Source organism: Diadema setosum, chromosome 4, assembly GCF_964275005.1.
Source record: "Diadema setosum chromosome 4, eeDiaSeto1, whole genome shotgun sequence".
NCBI classification, from domain to species: Eukaryota; Metazoa; Echinodermata; class Echinoidea; order Diadematoida; family Diadematidae; genus Diadema; species Diadema setosum.
Genome location: NC_092688.1, coordinates 45,354,529 through 45,373,091, shown reverse-complemented (window position 1 = coordinate 45,373,091; position 18,563 = coordinate 45,354,529). Strand labels below are relative to the sequence as shown.

The 18,563-nt window shown below is 37.6% G+C and overlaps 1 protein-coding gene across 1 annotated transcript; it reads right to left on the bottom strand.

Moving 5' to 3' along the window:
* Positions 1–11,022, bottom strand: LOC140227337 (long-chain fatty acid transport protein 2-like). Its single transcript, XM_072307753.1, has 10 exons — positions 10,708–11,022; positions 8,648–8,807; positions 5,685–5,879; positions 4,718–4,876; positions 3,891–4,015; positions 3,020–3,214; positions 1,971–2,061; positions 1,302–1,500; positions 759–856; positions 1–376 (listed from the first exon to the last, which is right to left on the bottom strand). The coding sequence occupies exons 1-10, from the start codon at positions 11,020–11,022 to the stop codon at positions 69–71; spliced, it is 1,845 nt and encodes a 614-aa protein (XP_072163854.1). The 3' UTR covers positions 1–68.
* Between the last annotated feature and the right edge of the window lie 7,541 nt (positions 11,023–18,563).

The following is an 18,563-nucleotide window of genomic DNA, read 5'->3' as shown; positions in this document are numbered from 1 at the left end:
TTCATTTAACTGTGTACGTCAGAGGAAAAAAGCCACAGCTCTCTAAGTCATTTATTGTTAAATACATCCTAAAGCCGTATATTTCCATTCAGAATATTTGCGTAAATTTGCTCGTCTACGCGTACGTAAGTTTGTGCGTTCTGGTCACACACAAAAACGGGATCGCTGACGACTTGAACGTTGAAGCCTTCTTGCACCAATTGCGTCTTCTTCTGTTTGAATGTGGCGGTATGTTCCAGCCGTGCCGAAACGCGCACGAATCGCGGACATGCGTAGTTTGGTAAGCTGGATGTCACGTGTTTGTATGTTGCGCGTGGATTGAAGACTTCGCCATCTTTGAGGGCTATTGCGGTCATTCCTGCCTTCCCATAATGCCCTGCATTTAGTATTCAAATGAAAAGAACAACACCGCGTCTGAGAAGTCTTGAATTGTGAAAGTGTCTAACGAAGGCATAAACCATGACGGTGCATTCATTTTTATGTATAAATTATATTGTATTCTTTTAAACTACGAAAATTACATTATTGTCCGTTCTCAGCTATTCTGTTATTCAGACATGAATAGCGCTCTAAAGAATATGCATTTTATAGCAGCAATTTTGTTAAAATTTGTTATTGTTAAAATGCAAATTTCACTATGTTTGAATACGACCATAAAATGATTTAATGCAAAATTGAGCATTCAAATGTGACTTGAATTTTACATGGTTATGGGACATTCAAACTTAATATGAAAATATTAATTAGCGCTTGCTTACCCGGTACGGTGACGCCATAAACACTCGCCTCCAGAATTTCCGGTAGTTCGTTTAGGGTCTGAGCCACCTCGGTGGTCGCCACGTTTTCGCCTTTCCACCTGCAAGACAACATTGACATAATCATCGATCGAGTGTATGATTATTCCATATATTTTCATAACATGTTCACTGAAAATATTTTATGAATTGAATTTTGATTTGTGTTTGGAAATCAAGCAACTTGACTGCACATAATTATCTAATCATTCATTGTGTTCTTCTTATGTGTTTTTTATGTAAGAGAGGGCTTTGTAAAAGATTGTCTTCTATTATTGTGACTGTATTATCCAGTTTATCAACAGAAATGAATTATTACAGTGAATTAGATGAATGAATCAATAAATTGATAAATCAAATAAGAGGTAAGTTGGTCAATGAATTAACGTCGAAAGCTGGACAAACCCTATTATTTTACCTCATACCACGTCATTACAAAATTACCAATCTTTGCGATCGCAACGAAACGCGCTCACACTCGGCGCGTGCATTCCTCACAACGCCTACCTAAAGGTGTCGCCAATGCGATCCTTGAAGAACAGGTTGAAGTTCTCGTCTCGCACGAAGAGGTCTCCCGTGTTGAAGAAGACGTCGCCGTCTCGCCGCACGTTCCTGACTAGCTTCGTCTCGGTCAGGGCCTTGGAACCCACGTAACCCTCGAGCGGGAAGATTCGGTTGATCGGGCAAATCAAGAGTCCCGTCTCACCTAACACACACATACACAATGTAAAGTACAGAAAAAAAGTAAAGCAAGAGAGTCAGAAAGACCGACATGAAAAAAAAATAATTCTACAAAATTAATACTTAATATCAATGTAGACATTTTTAAAAAGGTATAAGAGCCTCTTTTTATATGGATTGTGTACTATGATGATTGCACAAAATTCTATCCATATTCGCTCCTATTTCACGAGAATATAATTATATTCTAAAAGACTACAAAATTTTGTGTCAGAATGATGTATAACGCAGATAAGAAAATGACGACCAAGGTTACATTTGTTATTATTATTTCGGGGTATCATTTTTTAACTTCGATTGAAACGAGATGCAAATATTATGTATTCAATGAAAGAGAGCGTGTTCGTAGCTTTGGTGTGATGTTCTGTGTGTACTGAGTTTGTATCGTGTGTAGAGGGCTGTGACGTCCAAAAAAAAAAAAGTCCCTCTACCTACCTGGCGCCACTGGTATGCACCTCCCTTGCTCGTCTCTTATTGGCTGAGATGTCTCGTAATCGTACTGGATCAACTCAATCTTGCATATCGCCTGCAAATTAGAGAGTCATGCAAGCGAAAAAAATATGCATAACTTCAGATTCTACAGACGTGTCCTCAAGCTCCAGACCCCGCCCCGCCAAAAAATCCACAAAACAAATACACAAACAAACAAACAAACAAACAAACTATAGTGTATAGAACGTCACAATTTGTCATCACTCGTACAAAAGGGACATTTCAAAATTACAATTCGGACTGTAGAATTGCCGAACGCACAAAGGTGACGAGTAGTGTACTCTAATACAAATACTGAATAGGCCTACAGAAAATGAAACAATGCACACTCTGCTTATGTAAGAACGTATAACCATGAGTTGAATTTAACAACTCAATGCTCATTATTAGTCATTTCAACTTCGTGTTTGATGTGTTGGAGTTCACGTAATAGTCTTTGAAGAGAACCAAGTTACTCTCATACCAGACTTTCTTTGGCAGAACTAATGTACTGGAACTTTTAAGTATACTTTGTAACACATAAGATATCCAATTGGAGGTACATTGTATCATCTTCTCAAAACGGAAATGGGATGCATACATGTCATATATTAATAATGATAATACAAACGGTAACACATTGTCATACAGCGCATAATTTTCAGGCTCCATTTTATGCGCGCAAGATCATGAAGAGACAACACCAATGTGGATGGGTACAGATTTACACTGGGTTCTCATCTTATAAACAACGAAAGCCTCCCTATAAATAGGAACGCTTTCATAGCTTTCTTATAAATACATGTACATCCAACGAATTCTTTAAACGTACGTTTTATGCACGAGGTTAGACATTGCAATAAACGAAATGATAAGTTTATACTTTATGATAAACCTCTGCTACAGTATCATAAAATGCCATACTTATGCTCTGCCAAATGAGTGCCCTTCAAAGATAATGACAAGTTGAGAAAAGAAAAGCAAAACGAAAGTGAAAGTAATGGATATTGTACCTGAAGAAGTGGAGACCAACGTCCGACTGAGCCCACTGTGTTATCGATGTTCATGAGACCAAAGTTGGCTTCGGTGGCGCCGTAGAGCTCGACGATGCGATCGATGTCGAAGCGGTCGCACACCTCCTGCCAGATGTCGGCGCCGAGCCCGTTGCCGATGGCGAGCCGTACGTTGTTGACGCGATCCTTGTCCGTCTGCAATGGACAGGTGGTAAACGGTTAATGAGTACAGTATGGCAGAGTCAAGTCACATTGTAACGAGTTGACTTTGTTAATGATGATGATTATAGTGATTGCGGTGGATGCTGCCGATGATTATGACGAAATTGATGATGATGATTTTATGACAATGATGATTACCGTTAAACAGTTGTTTGGTTGTGATGGTGTGACACTGGTCACTGGAACAGACATAATATTTGAAGCACATTTGCCTATAACAAGTGGACCACTAAAATTGATGCCGGTCCATTCAAAAGACTATCTGTTGGTGACCCGATCGTGCAGCTAAAGCTCAAAATGAATTTTTTATGATTATTTCTTTTATTTCGGGTCACTTTCTTTTTTCGGGCCAAAGTGTCAAGCCCTGCATATGAGCACATCTATGTAAATAGGCACAAAAATATGTGAATAACAAGAAAGAATCAAAAGAATCAACCGTTACTGATTGCTGGTAAAGAAAAAAAAAATGATAGTGCTTTTATTTTAAAAAAAGATGAAAGACAATAAGGGATTCTGTAAATATGTTGATGCTGAGTGGTTTAGTGAATGTGTTTCCCACGCAACGATTGATTATGTTGTCATGGAGATACGAATGTCTTACACAATGTTTGGAACGTTGAAGGAGCGCAAAACGCAGAGGCAAACTCACCTTTGGTTGAGCAATGAGGTAGCGAAACAGTTCACCGATGTACATGAACATGGTGACATTGTGCTGACGGCAGTCGATCCAAAATTTCGACGCCGAGAACTTACGACGCAGCACGCATGTAGCTCCTGTAAAAAATTATAATAATAATAATGATGATAATGATTGCAGGTAATTTAATGAAGTAAAATGCTACATTTTCTCGTGTGATAAGGTGTAGCATATTCACTTACTTTAGAAACAGACATATGACAGATCGTAATTCGCTTTGGCATTTTTCGCAAAAGTTGCGATTTATAGTTAAGTTATAATGAGCAGACTGTCAGTAGTACACCGATACTGACAGTCTCCGATCGCATAGTCTCTCCGTCTATACATGTGGAAAGAAAGAGGCTATGTAGGTGCCTGCAATAAATACCACAGATACCCCCCCCCCCCCCCGTCAGTCCATATGACGTCATTTTAGACGGTGACAATATCAGAAAATTCATTATCTAAACAATATCGAGTTGAAGATCCTAAAAGAGAAAATAGTCAACAGAATACATTTCGACAGGATTATTAAAGCTCTTTCATTACATAACTATGACTCACAGTATCCTGTGCACTTCTCTCTGATTGGTTGCTAAAGGCGACAAAATGTTACTATTGTTTTTTGTTTGTTTTTTTAATAAGGGTTTCCAGTATGTCGCTGGCAACATTATCGCCAGAACAGACAGCTATTAAGGAGGTTCGTACACTGGAACGTCTTCACTATCAAGCATACAATGCCATCAATACGTTAAATAAAATTGTCTATCGTATTGTCGAAGTCGTGTCCGTCTACGAACCGTTGTTGATGACGTTGCTGAGCCCGATGAAGAGAGCCGAGATGTGGTACAGCGGAAGCGTGATGTACATGACGTCATCACACGTCATCTGGAAGGAATCGAGCATGAATCCACCAGCGAGCAGTTTGTAGTGCGTGAGTCGAGTAGCCTTGGGCAAGCCTGGAAGGAGAAAATAAAAACAAACTAAGCGATAACCTTCTGTTTTTTCTCATACAAAGATCATGAGCAGTATTCATGAGTGCGCACAGTTATATTCAAGCGTCCACAAAACAAAAACAAACACATAACCAAACAAAACCAAAAACAGGCGGCGACGACTGTTATTAGCTGCACAGGTTGATGCGCGTACTAAACGCGACTTTGATTACGTAATCACACGTTCTTCAACAAGGGAGATGCGCTTATGCTAACTATAACTGTCCCATTTCTGCTAAAATGCAGATATGCAGTCAATAAAACTGACCGGAAGGAAGCATTTTGGTTTCTGCAGTGTTAATGATGATAAAACTTTTGAAAATATAATACTATGATAGTTAAAGGGTGTGTACAGTTCTGGTCGAGGTGAGGATTTAGCTTCTAACATTTTGCGAGATATTCAGAAACCACTCTATGAGATGGCAAAGAGCATGCAGTTCTAAGGGGTATCAAAAGTTCATTCGATGAAAATCGGTTTTGAAATGGCTGAGATATCCAAAAACAAGGTGAAACAAAGAGATCCTAATAAAGTTGTGGCATGTCGCCTTTTATTATTAGCACTTTTTTTTATATCTCATCCATTTGAAAACCAATTTTCATCGAATAAACGTTGAATCCTTCTTAAAATTACATGCTCTTTCATATTTCATACGAGGCTTTTCATTATCTCACTTAGGAATGTTCAAAACATGAATCCCCACCTCAACCAGTACTGTACAGTCGCTTTAACCTGTCAAATCATCAAAATCCATATTTCTTCCCTGTCTCTTACCAGTTGTTCCCGAGGTGTAGATGTACGCGAACGCGTCTCGTATGTTGAGGCCGCTTCTGACGTCACGAGGTAAATTGGTGTCGTCATCGGTGATTTCGGACGGCAGGGGAAACCCCGGATCCAAGGTCCAGACGGAAACTGACCTCTGCTTCAACTCGGGTCGGATGTCATCGACATGTTTCGATGACCCATCTCCTGCGATGTAATTTCGATATCGAGAAAGATTACAATAGACGAGTTTGACTCAATAATTTCAAACTTTACCAACTCAAGGTATAGTAACTTTGTTTGTTTTTTTCTGGATGCCTTTCCATCAACTTTCATGAGACTTGTTCAATTTTGGCATTAGCGTATTATATTGTAGAATTCAAACGATAAGTCCAAATTTGGATCTTTTATGGAAAGTGAAGATAATCGTCCAATCTTCACTCGTTCAAACGAAAGCCTTTTCCTGTTTATTTTGCCCTTAGTCTATTGGATAATACAATATCCATGCCTTGACCTGTTGCGGTCAGGTGCGTGGTAGTTAACGTTTCAAACAATGTGCCTTACCGTGAAGACTTCAAACTCCCTCATGTTTAACGGATAATCAAACCTATACAAAATTGTTCAGACGATCATCGAAATTTATCGTGGTACCATGTATACGAGTGAATTAAAGAGACAAAATATTAAATAGACAGACACACAGAAACATACGCAAACACACACACACACACACACACACATACACACACACACGATGAGAGCACGTTATACCCAACGTTATACGCTGCGACTTGCGAATTATAAGACGATTTTTATTTTATTGCAGTATAACTTGTTACAATTTTTCTTTGCGATAATGAGCATGGATGTGTCCGTGATGTGTGTGTGCGTGTGTGTGTGTGTGTATTTTTTTTTTTTTTTGGGGGGGGGGGGGGGTAGTGTGAGTGTTTGTTTATGAATATCTACGAGTGAGTTCTTACTAGTGCCGCTTTTTCTATTGCGCCTTTCATCGCGGTGCCAAACTTAACTATGATGATTTGTAACTCCACTGGGATCTGTAGTGTGTATGGTTGTAAAATATTTTTGTCGTTGATCTTTTCTTATACCAAATAAAGATTTATCGCATAAATTGCGAGTGATACATGATGACTGCTACTTGTTTTATTGCTCATCACTTTTTCAACTATCCTACACTTCTCCCGCGGGTAGTTATGAAAGCATTTCTTGACATCGTTATACTGAGATTACCCCCATGGGGAGCGCCCATGCACGTTGCTGGCGCACCGCCAGAGTTGGGCGATGCCCAAAACACAAGGCGCAGACATGTGATTCGGTACCAATTAGTTTCGGATTGATAATCACAACATTTAAATTCAGAAATAAAATGGTATAATGCTTGAATACTGCCCTTTGTACACGCGTAAACAGCCCTCCGTCAGAAGGGACAACGTTGATAAACAGACTAGATAGATATCTAACCTACATAGATTTCTTTATTTTGGCATGTATTAAAATATACACAAAATTGCTCTCAGAGTCTTAATTCTACACACAAATAAACATAATCATGAATATAAAGTCATTCTGAATTATGATGTAATGAAAAAACAACATGTTCAACAAAGATATAACAGAAACACGCCAATATAAACACTATAAAGCAATTGTACATCTCCATCCCTGGAACCGAACTCAGCTACCATTCTTTCTATTACTTTAATACCAGTTTTATCTTTCTTGGGATTGTGTCAGTGAAAGAATATTAGTCTCTGCCAAAGGCTGTCTCACAATATACTGTATTTATTATAAGAGAAGCGAGCAGAGGGTCATTACCCAAGACTGAGTCGAGCCACTAGGGAGAGGGCTCGTTTGGCTTTGGTTCCCTTTATTCACAATTTTATAGAAAAAAAAAGAGCTTGTGATCTGCCATATGTATTCGAATATAATCATCCCCCCCCCCCCCATCACACAATGCTCCTTCGTGAAAGCAATGATGCGGGCGTTGGGGATCGAAGAATGAGTAATTTATCCCATGTGACCGCTTCATTGCCAAACTTTGCTAATGCACATGCTCAGTCATGAGGCTACTACGATACGAAGAAACCCGTCTTCACGACCAGTCCCCGATGGAACTTGCCAAGATTCATGCGCGCCGGAGCATTGTTATGATTGTTAAATTCATCATTATTCATGATTCACTATAGATGCAGAATAAACTCCGTGGTAACCATGCCCGTGGCCTACACACGCGTGCAACGCCAACTATGCGATCTATGACCGCCAAGGGGCAAAGGGCTACACGTTCTTCGCTTTATACCCCTGAGATGCTCAAACCCCCCTTAGTAGATCTTTTACTCTGAAGTGGTATTTATAGCTAACAATTAATCATGCTGCAATGTAGTAATGGCCTCGATGGAGTGTGTAGAATTATTCTGAACTCGCAAATGACTCTTAGCTGAACTTCGTGGAATGAAAGTGTCACGAGGCTAATGCACATGATGCGACGCGATCCTGGATTTCGACTTGCAATCCGCAGCTTTCTGCTTTCAAAGCAGGGCCTGTCTATTCTGATTGCTTATTTAAGATTTTGAAAAAGTTGGTCGGATCGAAATGAAGTCGGCGGCTTTTCGGTGCATCAGAATAGGTTGGATTCTTGTTTTTACCCCAAGTCATAATATACGGCAATTACTAACAATTAAGTTTTTGTTTCTTTTTCTTTTGGTCGCGACAAACAGCATTAGTTTTAGGCGCAATACCCCCAAAAAGCTATGGAGTACGTAGGTAAGATCGTATAGCCGTGAAATTCCTCAATCCTGTATGTTTGTTCTATAAATTGTTTTTTTTTTTTTTTTCAGAGGTGATTTAATTGCAAGGACCGACAAGGGAATTATTGGCAGTCGTAAAACAAAGACAAACCTTACACAAAGTGCGTAAAGAAATAAGAGGACACGAGCCACTGGTCCAGGCATCCTTACCTGACGAGGTGACGAGGGTCGATGCCCCGCTAATCTCGAAGCAGTGGAGGAGCGACTTGGATCGGAGGTTCACGTTGAGCAAAGCGCAGGTGACCCCGAGCTTGCAGAATCCAAGCAGAGTCCAAATGAACGCTGGTTCGTTGCCAACAAAGAGGGCGACCTGTCGAGGGACACGTGAAAAAAAGCAAAAAACAAAACAAAAACAAACAAACAAGAACGTCAATCAAAGGTCAAGAACTCCGAGATCCTTTCTCCTTCATGTAAAACGAGTGACAGTTCTTCACTTGAATAACATGTGGACATGTTTGATGAATCCACCAGCTTGTAAGATTACAATTGTTTTGTTTTATTTTTCATTTCTTATTATTTTTACAGCTTATCTAAATATCTGACGGGCCAATTCCTCCGCATGGATGACTGATAGATAGATAGATAGATAGATACATTGTAGATAGATGAATAGATAGATAAATAGATAGTTAGAAGGATCTATAGATAGATTGATAGATAGATAGATTGATTGATAGATAGATAGTAGGATGAATAGATAGATATAATTCATGAATGAATAGATACATAGAATGAAAAAATTAGAAATTGATACATCAAAAGTTCATAACGATTGATATGATGAAGCAGAAATAAATCAAGAAATCAATGAAATTATGGTTCTTCCAATTGTGAACATCCATGATGTGCTGTTATTGAAAAGGTGACAATTCATTATTATGATGACGTAACCTATACGATTAGCCGGGGTATGAATATCATTTTTTTTTTTTTTTTATTTGAAAGAAAGGCAGACGACCATTCTTTCTAATCGTTGTCATTATGTATAAATAAGCAAATTCCCTTTCCTAGAAACATCTGGTATTATCAATATCATCGCGCATTTTCTCTTTGAAATGAAAACGTGCAAAGCTGTACATGACGCTATCATCATTATTTTGTCCTAAACATTATCCGAAACATTGCATGGTGCAAAACGTTGTTGAAAACCTGGTTTTATGATACTGTATACGCAGCAGCCGTTCACCAATAATTGTCAGTGTCAATTTATGTTCAGTTGGATTCCACTTTGTTGCAGCTTGGTGACATTGACCTGCATACATAGTCACGCGTCACTTGAACGCACGCGCCAAAATTTTGCTCAATGGCGAAAGACGTCGTATAGAAAAAAAATCAAATGTGATAAAAGAGGGTTATAAATATTCTTGAAAAGAGGTTAATGGTTGGAATCCCACATGTTATGAAGCACGTGTGTGCCTGCTGCAAATGATTGTATAGTTTTAGTGAAAGGGATGTTATTTGACAAGAATGAACTATTTGAAATTGATGTGTAACGAATAAACGATGCGATTAGCCTTGACCTAAGACGCACCTTGCGAATATTTTATTGGGGTCACTCTTCACCGCTGTCATACATGTACTAAGATTTTAAAGTGGCAGTTGGTAGAAGAATGCATTTTAAAGCACAATCGTGACCACTGAGAGAGATCTTTGTCACTCGACCACTCAAGACTTTTCCATTTTGCTTCAACCAGGGAAGTGGGCACACCTCCCTGACTTAACAGCTGTTCTCGAAGCTGTCATTATATGTGCTTCTTCATAATGGGGCCTATTTAACTATTAGCGATGCAAAACGATTGCATTTCTACTTAATTTGTATAACTGATCTCGGGAATGTGACTGACCGAGAAATATTATGTATATATTGATTCTTTCGTCAAAAGCAGTGTAATCATTTAAGATCAATAAAACTGTGACACACTGTGTTGAATAATTTGTCAGACGCTTCTGAGATCTAGGTCGTATTTGACATACAAAAATGCTGCTCTCACAAGTTGGGTTTGAAACCAGAAATGGAATTCACATTCAATTCTGGCTTTCCTCTTAATGTTAAAGGCTGATTGTAGTCTCAATAAATTTCAAATGTGATCTTTCCCGCCACGAGGTCCTATCAAAGATTTCTCCTCATTGCCACCTTATCGATCTGATTTGAGGAGCGATTTTAAAATCTATAAAAAACATTTTTTTTTTCTTATATTCATGTCACTCACCTTATCACCTCGTTTGAACCCAAGGCGTTGGGCCATCCGAGCAACTCTATTGGCTCTCCGGTTGATGTCGTCATAGCTGTACGTCTTGTCCTCGAAGATGAGCATCGTCCGTTTGGGAGTTTGAGCGGCGTGCTCCTCAAATTGATCGGCGATGGTAAATGGTATCGCCATCTTGGCGTATCGTGACAGGGTGTGCTGTCTGCGCAGTTGGGTGAGAATGAAGTTGGCGTCGCTGAGGATCGTTGGGTACCGTAGACGCACGCACACCATCAGGCACACCGCCAAAAGGAGGACCACGCCAAGAATTTGCAGCATTGTTCTATTCTTCGGCACAGCTGTTTACAGAACAATAATGATAATTATTGGCGTGTTTTTTTTTTATTCCATTCTTCTTGAATATTCACATTGTTGCACACAGAGGACGTGTTGAGAACCTACTGATAAACAAACATCAACAGACTAGATAATTTGTCAAATTTATACTTTGTATTGTATAACCTTTTTCTGGATGGAAATAAAGTATAACTGAATGGCAACAACAAAATGAAGTGATATTCATCTGTATTTAAAACGATGTCTGTTGTATTCTCTTTTTTTTTGTCTTATGACAACTAAGATAAGATGATTGCATTGAGGGCATTCAATCGCATAGTAAACAAAGAAGTCCTCATGAAAACCGTTTTTCGACTAATGATTACTTATTATTATTTTTTTATTATTATATTCTTTATTCGCTTCTTACAAAGCACATATATATACAGTAAAATATTCCTAAAAACATGCAGATACAATGTGTAGACATGGATACAGAAATGAAATTAAAAAAAAATTAAACAGACACACACATAGGTCTTAATGAGAGCAAAAAAACAAAACAAACAACAACAACAACAAACACACAAAATTTAATCTCAGGACCATTATAAAAAAAAACAAGAAAAATCGATTAGTTTAGGAAATTTCAAAAGTCATTTTAGAATTCGTATCTCATGTTTTATGTGTAAAATTCATGAGTAAAATTCCAAACAAACCTTGGGATATCAGGTGGTGGTGTAGATTTAGATTAGATGTAAATTTGCTCACACCATCAAGTACTAAACGCTTATATTATATCTTTGAAACCTACATCCTTCAAGCTTTGCTTTTTAGTAGGTTCCTCATAATATTATCACACATCACTTATAATATGTCCTTATACATTCTTTTTGTGCCATTTTGTTTCAAATTGACTGTTGCGTTAAACGTATTCTTTTTTTCTGAAATCAAATGGAATAGAAAACTTGTATGAAATGTGGAATATGGAACAAGAATGAAACAAAAAGTGCCAAAAATGCCCTCACGTTTGCACGGAAAGTCTGCTGCAATAATATCTGCCTACCAATCTCTTGGCTGAAATGTTCCTATATCACAAGCGTGACTCCTCTGACCGTTGGCGATTTGCAGTCTGTTTATTTTCCCGTCAACTGAGCAAGATTTATATATAACTCAAAAACTGGCCATGAAACTACGGCCAGCGTGTATGTCGATATCCAAATTATTTGTGTTTGGAATGCCATATTACTATACAATCATCCACGGGGACCACTAAGAGCATCGTATTTTCCACGAAAAGGAACGTTAACTATTACCTTGACCACTGGGGGTCAAGGTTCAATAGTCGTTCATAAAATGGACGTTACAAAACCGTTAATGACCGAAAGTACTTTCTCCGTCACCTAGCCCCCGCCCCCTCAAAAAAAAAAAAGGGGACCCCAATAATGGAATGTTCTCGACTGACGAATTGAAAAAATAATGGTATATACAATCATATTTGTTTATATCAGTTTTTGTCCGGTGCACGCGAGCGCGGGAGGATATTGTAATGTGTGCTTGGGGGGGGGGGGGGCCGTGAGGGGATTTAAAAATGAGCGACATTCTATCAAAATTCCTGCCACCATTTTTCAATACAGCCTCTCCTGTTTTCCTGTTATTTTATACACTGGATTTGCATTAAGGGGTATTATTTCGTTCCACAGGCCTACAATGTTCTAGTCTGAAGTTCTTGCTTTTTGTTTTTGTTTTTGTTTTTGTTTTTTGTGCTAAACATTGATAGACAGAATTGATAAACACTTGTTAAGAAAATGAGTATATTTGGAAGTATGAGAGCATAATGGAAACACCAACTGCAAATTTCAAAGAGCTAATTGAGCAACAATAACTGTATAAGAGTGAACATGACGGCCAAAAAGTTATCAATTTCATTATAGTGTAGCGATATTTCTGCAGAGCTGGCCTATATATTATACTCACATGTTGAAAATGCACGCATGCAATAATTCAAAACATTCTGGTCTCGTTTATCAATAATGATATTTCCAAAATTTAAGGTCAGGTGAATTTTCCCAACTTTAATACAAAGAATGGTGTTCGCCTAGCCATGATAGAACATAAGCAGTGGTAAAGTCTGAAATATCATTGTACAGATAATTGAATAATGCTCCCGGTTAAAAGAAGGAAGGATTATACACGGTGAAAATGTAAGAACAACAGGACGTTCAAAATTTTCTCGTAAACCCTTTTTTCAAATGCTTTTACGTGAAGATACAAATTAAAGAGGACCATCCCAGTTGATATTGTTGTTCCATTCGTTTGCAATTATGTTATTGCAGCCTGAAGTAAAAAGTCAGCATTTGCAAGGTTGTAGTGTCGTATTGATAAATGAGAACACTGTGAAAGAAATTATGAAAGTCAAATTACTAAAGAGGACAAAACTGAAGATTTTTAGACATGTCATATGACACGAATTTATACCAAATCATCACGACCATCGCGGTGAAGATTTCAATAACTGTATAAATAGGGAGTGAATTCCGGCGCATAATACCCTGTATATTGAAAACAATCTTTAAACCTTGCTGTGTATACCAACTCGGACAGAATGATTAAAAGTTTACTGACAAACAAGATTTGATCTAAACTCCTCAAAATAAGTTCTGCAATTAAAGTTTGATATATCATATTTCTCTTATAATAATAATAATAATGACATTTTTATAGCGCATATAACAAATGAATGTTCCCTATGCGCTTTACAATCTCATCACAAAACATATTACTTTCAAAACAATTTACTTTCAGTACACACATACATGTACAAAGAAAATATCAATTAATACCAGCATTATCTTTATTAAATAAGATATCACTTAGAAAGCCTGATTAATTATCTTTAAAATGACACCTCAATTGCTATGATTGGGTATTCCTGGAATGCCTCACTGAGTATGAGGAAAGGTCAAATGTGAAATGTTGCAAAATAGAGCAAACGTGTTATGTCAAGCAGTATATAATTCCCATTTGCTTTGTCGTTTCAGGGAAGGAATGTGCTTGAAAAGAATGCATTGTGAGATTATCGTTAGATTCAAGGCTTCATCCATGAAATAAAAACTGCAATAGTATCTGCAGATTAGAATTAAACATAAAGGTTGACCAAACAGTCATCTAATGTCTAGGAAATGGGAGTGCTGTCATTTCAGCATTGCTTATCATAGTGGGGTTTTTTTTCATCAAAACTGTACATTATCAATAGCAGAATTGTAGCGACTTTTCACTTTTGATCTGTCGCCATACGCAGCTGTTTTGCACATTCCAAGAACACCCAATCATAGCAAGTGAGGTGTCATTTTAAAGATAATTAGGTTTTCTTATGATGTCATATTTTATGAAGATAATGCGGGTATAAGAGATATATGATATATCAAACTTTAATTGCAGAACTTATTTTGAGGAGTTCAGTTAAGAACAGTTATTCTATTGGGTTTAATTTACCTTATCCTAGACGACACATACTTTATTTCTGGGATTTCAAACCAAACTTATAGCGTTATCTATAATTTCCGAGAAAAGAGAATGAGAGGTCCACTAAAATGCAATTCCTGTATATTGTGAACAACTCTCGCAATCGATGCATCAATAACTGACAATAATTACCCCCCCCCCCCCGCAAAAAAAAAAAAAATATATATATATATAATAAGACGTAATTCAGGACAGACATTACAGAACAGACAGAAAAACAAAAACAAAAACACGTAAACACACACACACTCTCTCTCTCTCACACACACACACACACACACATAAAAATGCAACATGATGATTATGATTGCAAATGTTGCAATGCCTTCAAGCTGATAATGAGCAATAGGAAAAAGATGAGCATGAAAGTGTCACGGAAAAGCTAGTGATTCCCTACACGGCTGAAAAAAAAAATCGTGATACTTATACAAAATAGAACAAAACATGCATTTCATTATCTTGGGATGATACTTGAAATTGTCGTCGATTAATAAATTAGAAACACTACCTTGGCATAATAAGGACTCAAAAAGAAAAAAAAAACAACTTGCGCATTCAAAATAATTCAGTGACAGAGTGTATTTTTTTCTCTTATTTTGAAATTTACAGAGAATTCAAAAATGTTTGGCCTGTGCATTTTAAATGTATTTTGAGCTAACAATGTTCTTTAGAGAGGTAAATTAAAGTCATTAGACCCTTGTATACCCTTCTATACGAGAATGCTAATGAAATGATGCATTTCCTGGAAACATGGAATCGAAGATAAGCTGGATAGACAATAAACGATACTTAAACATTTTAAATGCAGTAATGGTTGAGAGCACAAAATATTCGTAGTGAATATATAATATAGGCCGATGTTAGAATTGTCAGTATACATTCAGGGCCCTTAATTGCGGTATTGTAATTGACATCAAATTGACCTGAATAGAAAACGTTGTACATTCAGGCCTACCCATACAATCATAGTTCATAGTTATCAAGTATATTGTGTGGATGAATTTCGGAGAAAAAACAAACAAACCTGCAAGATGTTTTTCAGATCAAAGTGATAAGGAAGACCCTCTCCCTACCCCCCCCCCTAAAGAATGAATATAAGATCGATTATAGATATGGGATTACACCTTTAACTCTTTTCCCTCTGTAAAACATGATATACCAAAGCCTCACTCAAAACTCACATTTTCACCGGACATTCAATTGCTATCTGTCTTGGAGGAGTCTGCGCCTTTGAATGTTTCTATAACAGATATATGGCGCCATACAAACGCTGTGGATCATCATCATCATCATATACCACCACAAAAAAAAAAAGGGGGGGGGGAACAGGCAAACCTATACAATGTTTGCATTAAACATAGTAAAAACTGCCAATAGTTTTCGATATTTGAATACTCACCAATATCTAACCAGAGAAGATACGAGAATCACGCAAAGGGAGTTCAGCTCCTCGCCTCTCTGAGCGACCAACAATCTCGTTCCTCGAATCCTGGGACCTCGCACCCCGAGTGAATAATACTATTTTCCTAACTTGACCCTTGCGTTGCACTTGGACCTGCCTTTCCAAATTCGTGGTTGACGTTTGGAGCAGTATGACTTTGTCCGACTAACAGCATGCTGATTATACTTTCAAGTACCGTATCGCTCTCATTTTATATTCTTGGTGGCATACTTGAGTATTCTTCACAAACTCGTACACAGCGCGCGCTCAAGGACGACAAAGAAACGAAGCATCCTGATTGGATGAAAGGTATATCACGTAAGACTACAGTCATGACGTGTAGCCCTCGAAAGCCAACCGCCCTGGGAGCTGCGTACGTCATAAAGATATCAAACGTCAATGGTCAAAATATTTCTTTATGTGGTTTGTAAGTTCGAAGAAGGGGATAAAAGAAATTTACTTGCATTAATGCATCTTTTGCTAGATGTTTTTGTTGTTGTTGTTGTTGTTGTTGTTTGTTGTTGTATCAGAAATTTACTGGTGAATACAGAAATGAAGGCATCTAGAGGGGTTGACACGACATGGTTTGCTCTTGCTACTATTGCTCCGGTCTTATTTTCTCCAAGGACTTAGGGTTAGGGTTGTGATAGGGTTTTATAGGGTTTAGTTTGATGTGGGATTAGGATTAAGGCTAGGATTATGTTTGTAGGTATATTTGGCTCAGCCTGAAGATATTTCATGGGAGCAATAGTCGCAGGAGCAGATGTCATGGAATCATAAGAGATAATATAATACTGTCCTATATGGAGAAAGATGAAGAAAGACAGATTTTTTTTTTCAAAGCTTATTATGAGTGCCTGCTTTCCCACTCTATTTAATCTATGAATACTACAATTTGCAGTGTTGAAGCAGATAACATCTTATGAGAAATTTAAATGAAAAAAAAAATAGAGAGAGGAAAAGCTAATAATGTTCTTTTACATCAGAAAATTATGGATGGCTCAATCTTATTTGATGGGGACGCTATCACTTCAAAATCACCTTATGCCAAATTTTAGCTTGAAAATATCAGGGGGGACACAAAGTGCTCTCCATTTTACAACTGATATTATGGTACATTCATACATTACTCATTATGCTATATTGTCCAGGAGTGTTTATCTTCTCCACTTTTCTTTGTTCCATAAACATGAACACCGTTTCAACCACCTCTCTCCCCTTCAGAGTGTGAGAACGTTATACTGTCGAATTCAAAGAATAATGATTCATGCGATGAGTTGTTTTTATTGCAACTGATAGACATTATCAATTGCTCTTCATGGACGTAAATAAACACCGATTATTCAGCGCCCGAGCAGATACATGGTATACTAGTAGCCATAATAAAAAAAAAAGTATGGGCATACATACTTGGATGAGATTCGATCTAGCATGATGAGTTGGAAAGTGCATATGGGACCCGTCTTTTATCAGTTGTAGTCTCTTTGGTCGCTTTCAGCAGGAGGCTTGAGGGTTCGAATCACATCCAGCAATTATTATTGGTAGGCTATTTATAGTATGCCCGTGCGTTTTTTTTTCCTTTAAAGAGACCTCCGGATGATTTTCAGACTTTTACATTAAAATGAACAACTATGAATTAGTTATACTGGGTACTGAGATTTTTCAGAGTATTGGTTTCACTACTCAAGGACCATAATAAATTCCACAAATCTACACATGGAGCGGTTGATTTATGTACTACATTATGTGAAGTTTTGAAAATCGTCTGGAATGCCCCTTTAATCATGGCTGCTCCTCTGACACTGAGTAATCGATGTGTTATAGGCTATTTACGTCGATGAAGGGGAATTTGTCAATCAATAACTGGTGCAAGTACTGTCGAAATGAATGTTTATCAGCTGCTTGTTGTTGCTGTTGTTGTTGTGCCCAGTGCTTTGCAGTTTTCAATTCAATTCAATTCAAAGTTTATTTCATTTTCCGACAAAACATAAGTTTCACTTCTTTTGACAACAGAGAATAAGGTAAACAGAACATTATGTATTGAAAAGAATGTACAACAATTGAGGACCTTATAGTAATTATACATTGTTGTAAAGAAAGAAACAGAAGTGATCGAAATGAAGTACATGTATAACTTTGCTTAAAGTGCGAAAAATGGAGAGACCCACTAAAAAGACAGAGCTTGTAGAATGTGGGCCCCTCTGGAAAAATAACATCAGTTTTTGATTAAGGGATCCCTTTCAGTTCGCATGTTTATTATATATATATATATATATATATATATATATATATATATATATATGATTTTATGCTGGTGGTTCAGAGTGGGTGAAAACCATGGAGCGTCTCCTTGCTAAAAAGCGTTATCTTGCATTTCAGCATGGTATATTGTGTTGGTTGATCCATGGACCTGTAGGTCCATGGTTGATCCACCCTTTTTTTCTTCTTACAACCTGTCCTATGACTAGGAAGAAAGAACTCTTTAAAGTCGCATTCTTTTTTCCCCCTCTCTCTTCTTTTCCTAAAATCGCAGCGCAAGGCATGTTTATACGATGATGTACAAAATTCTTCATGAAAT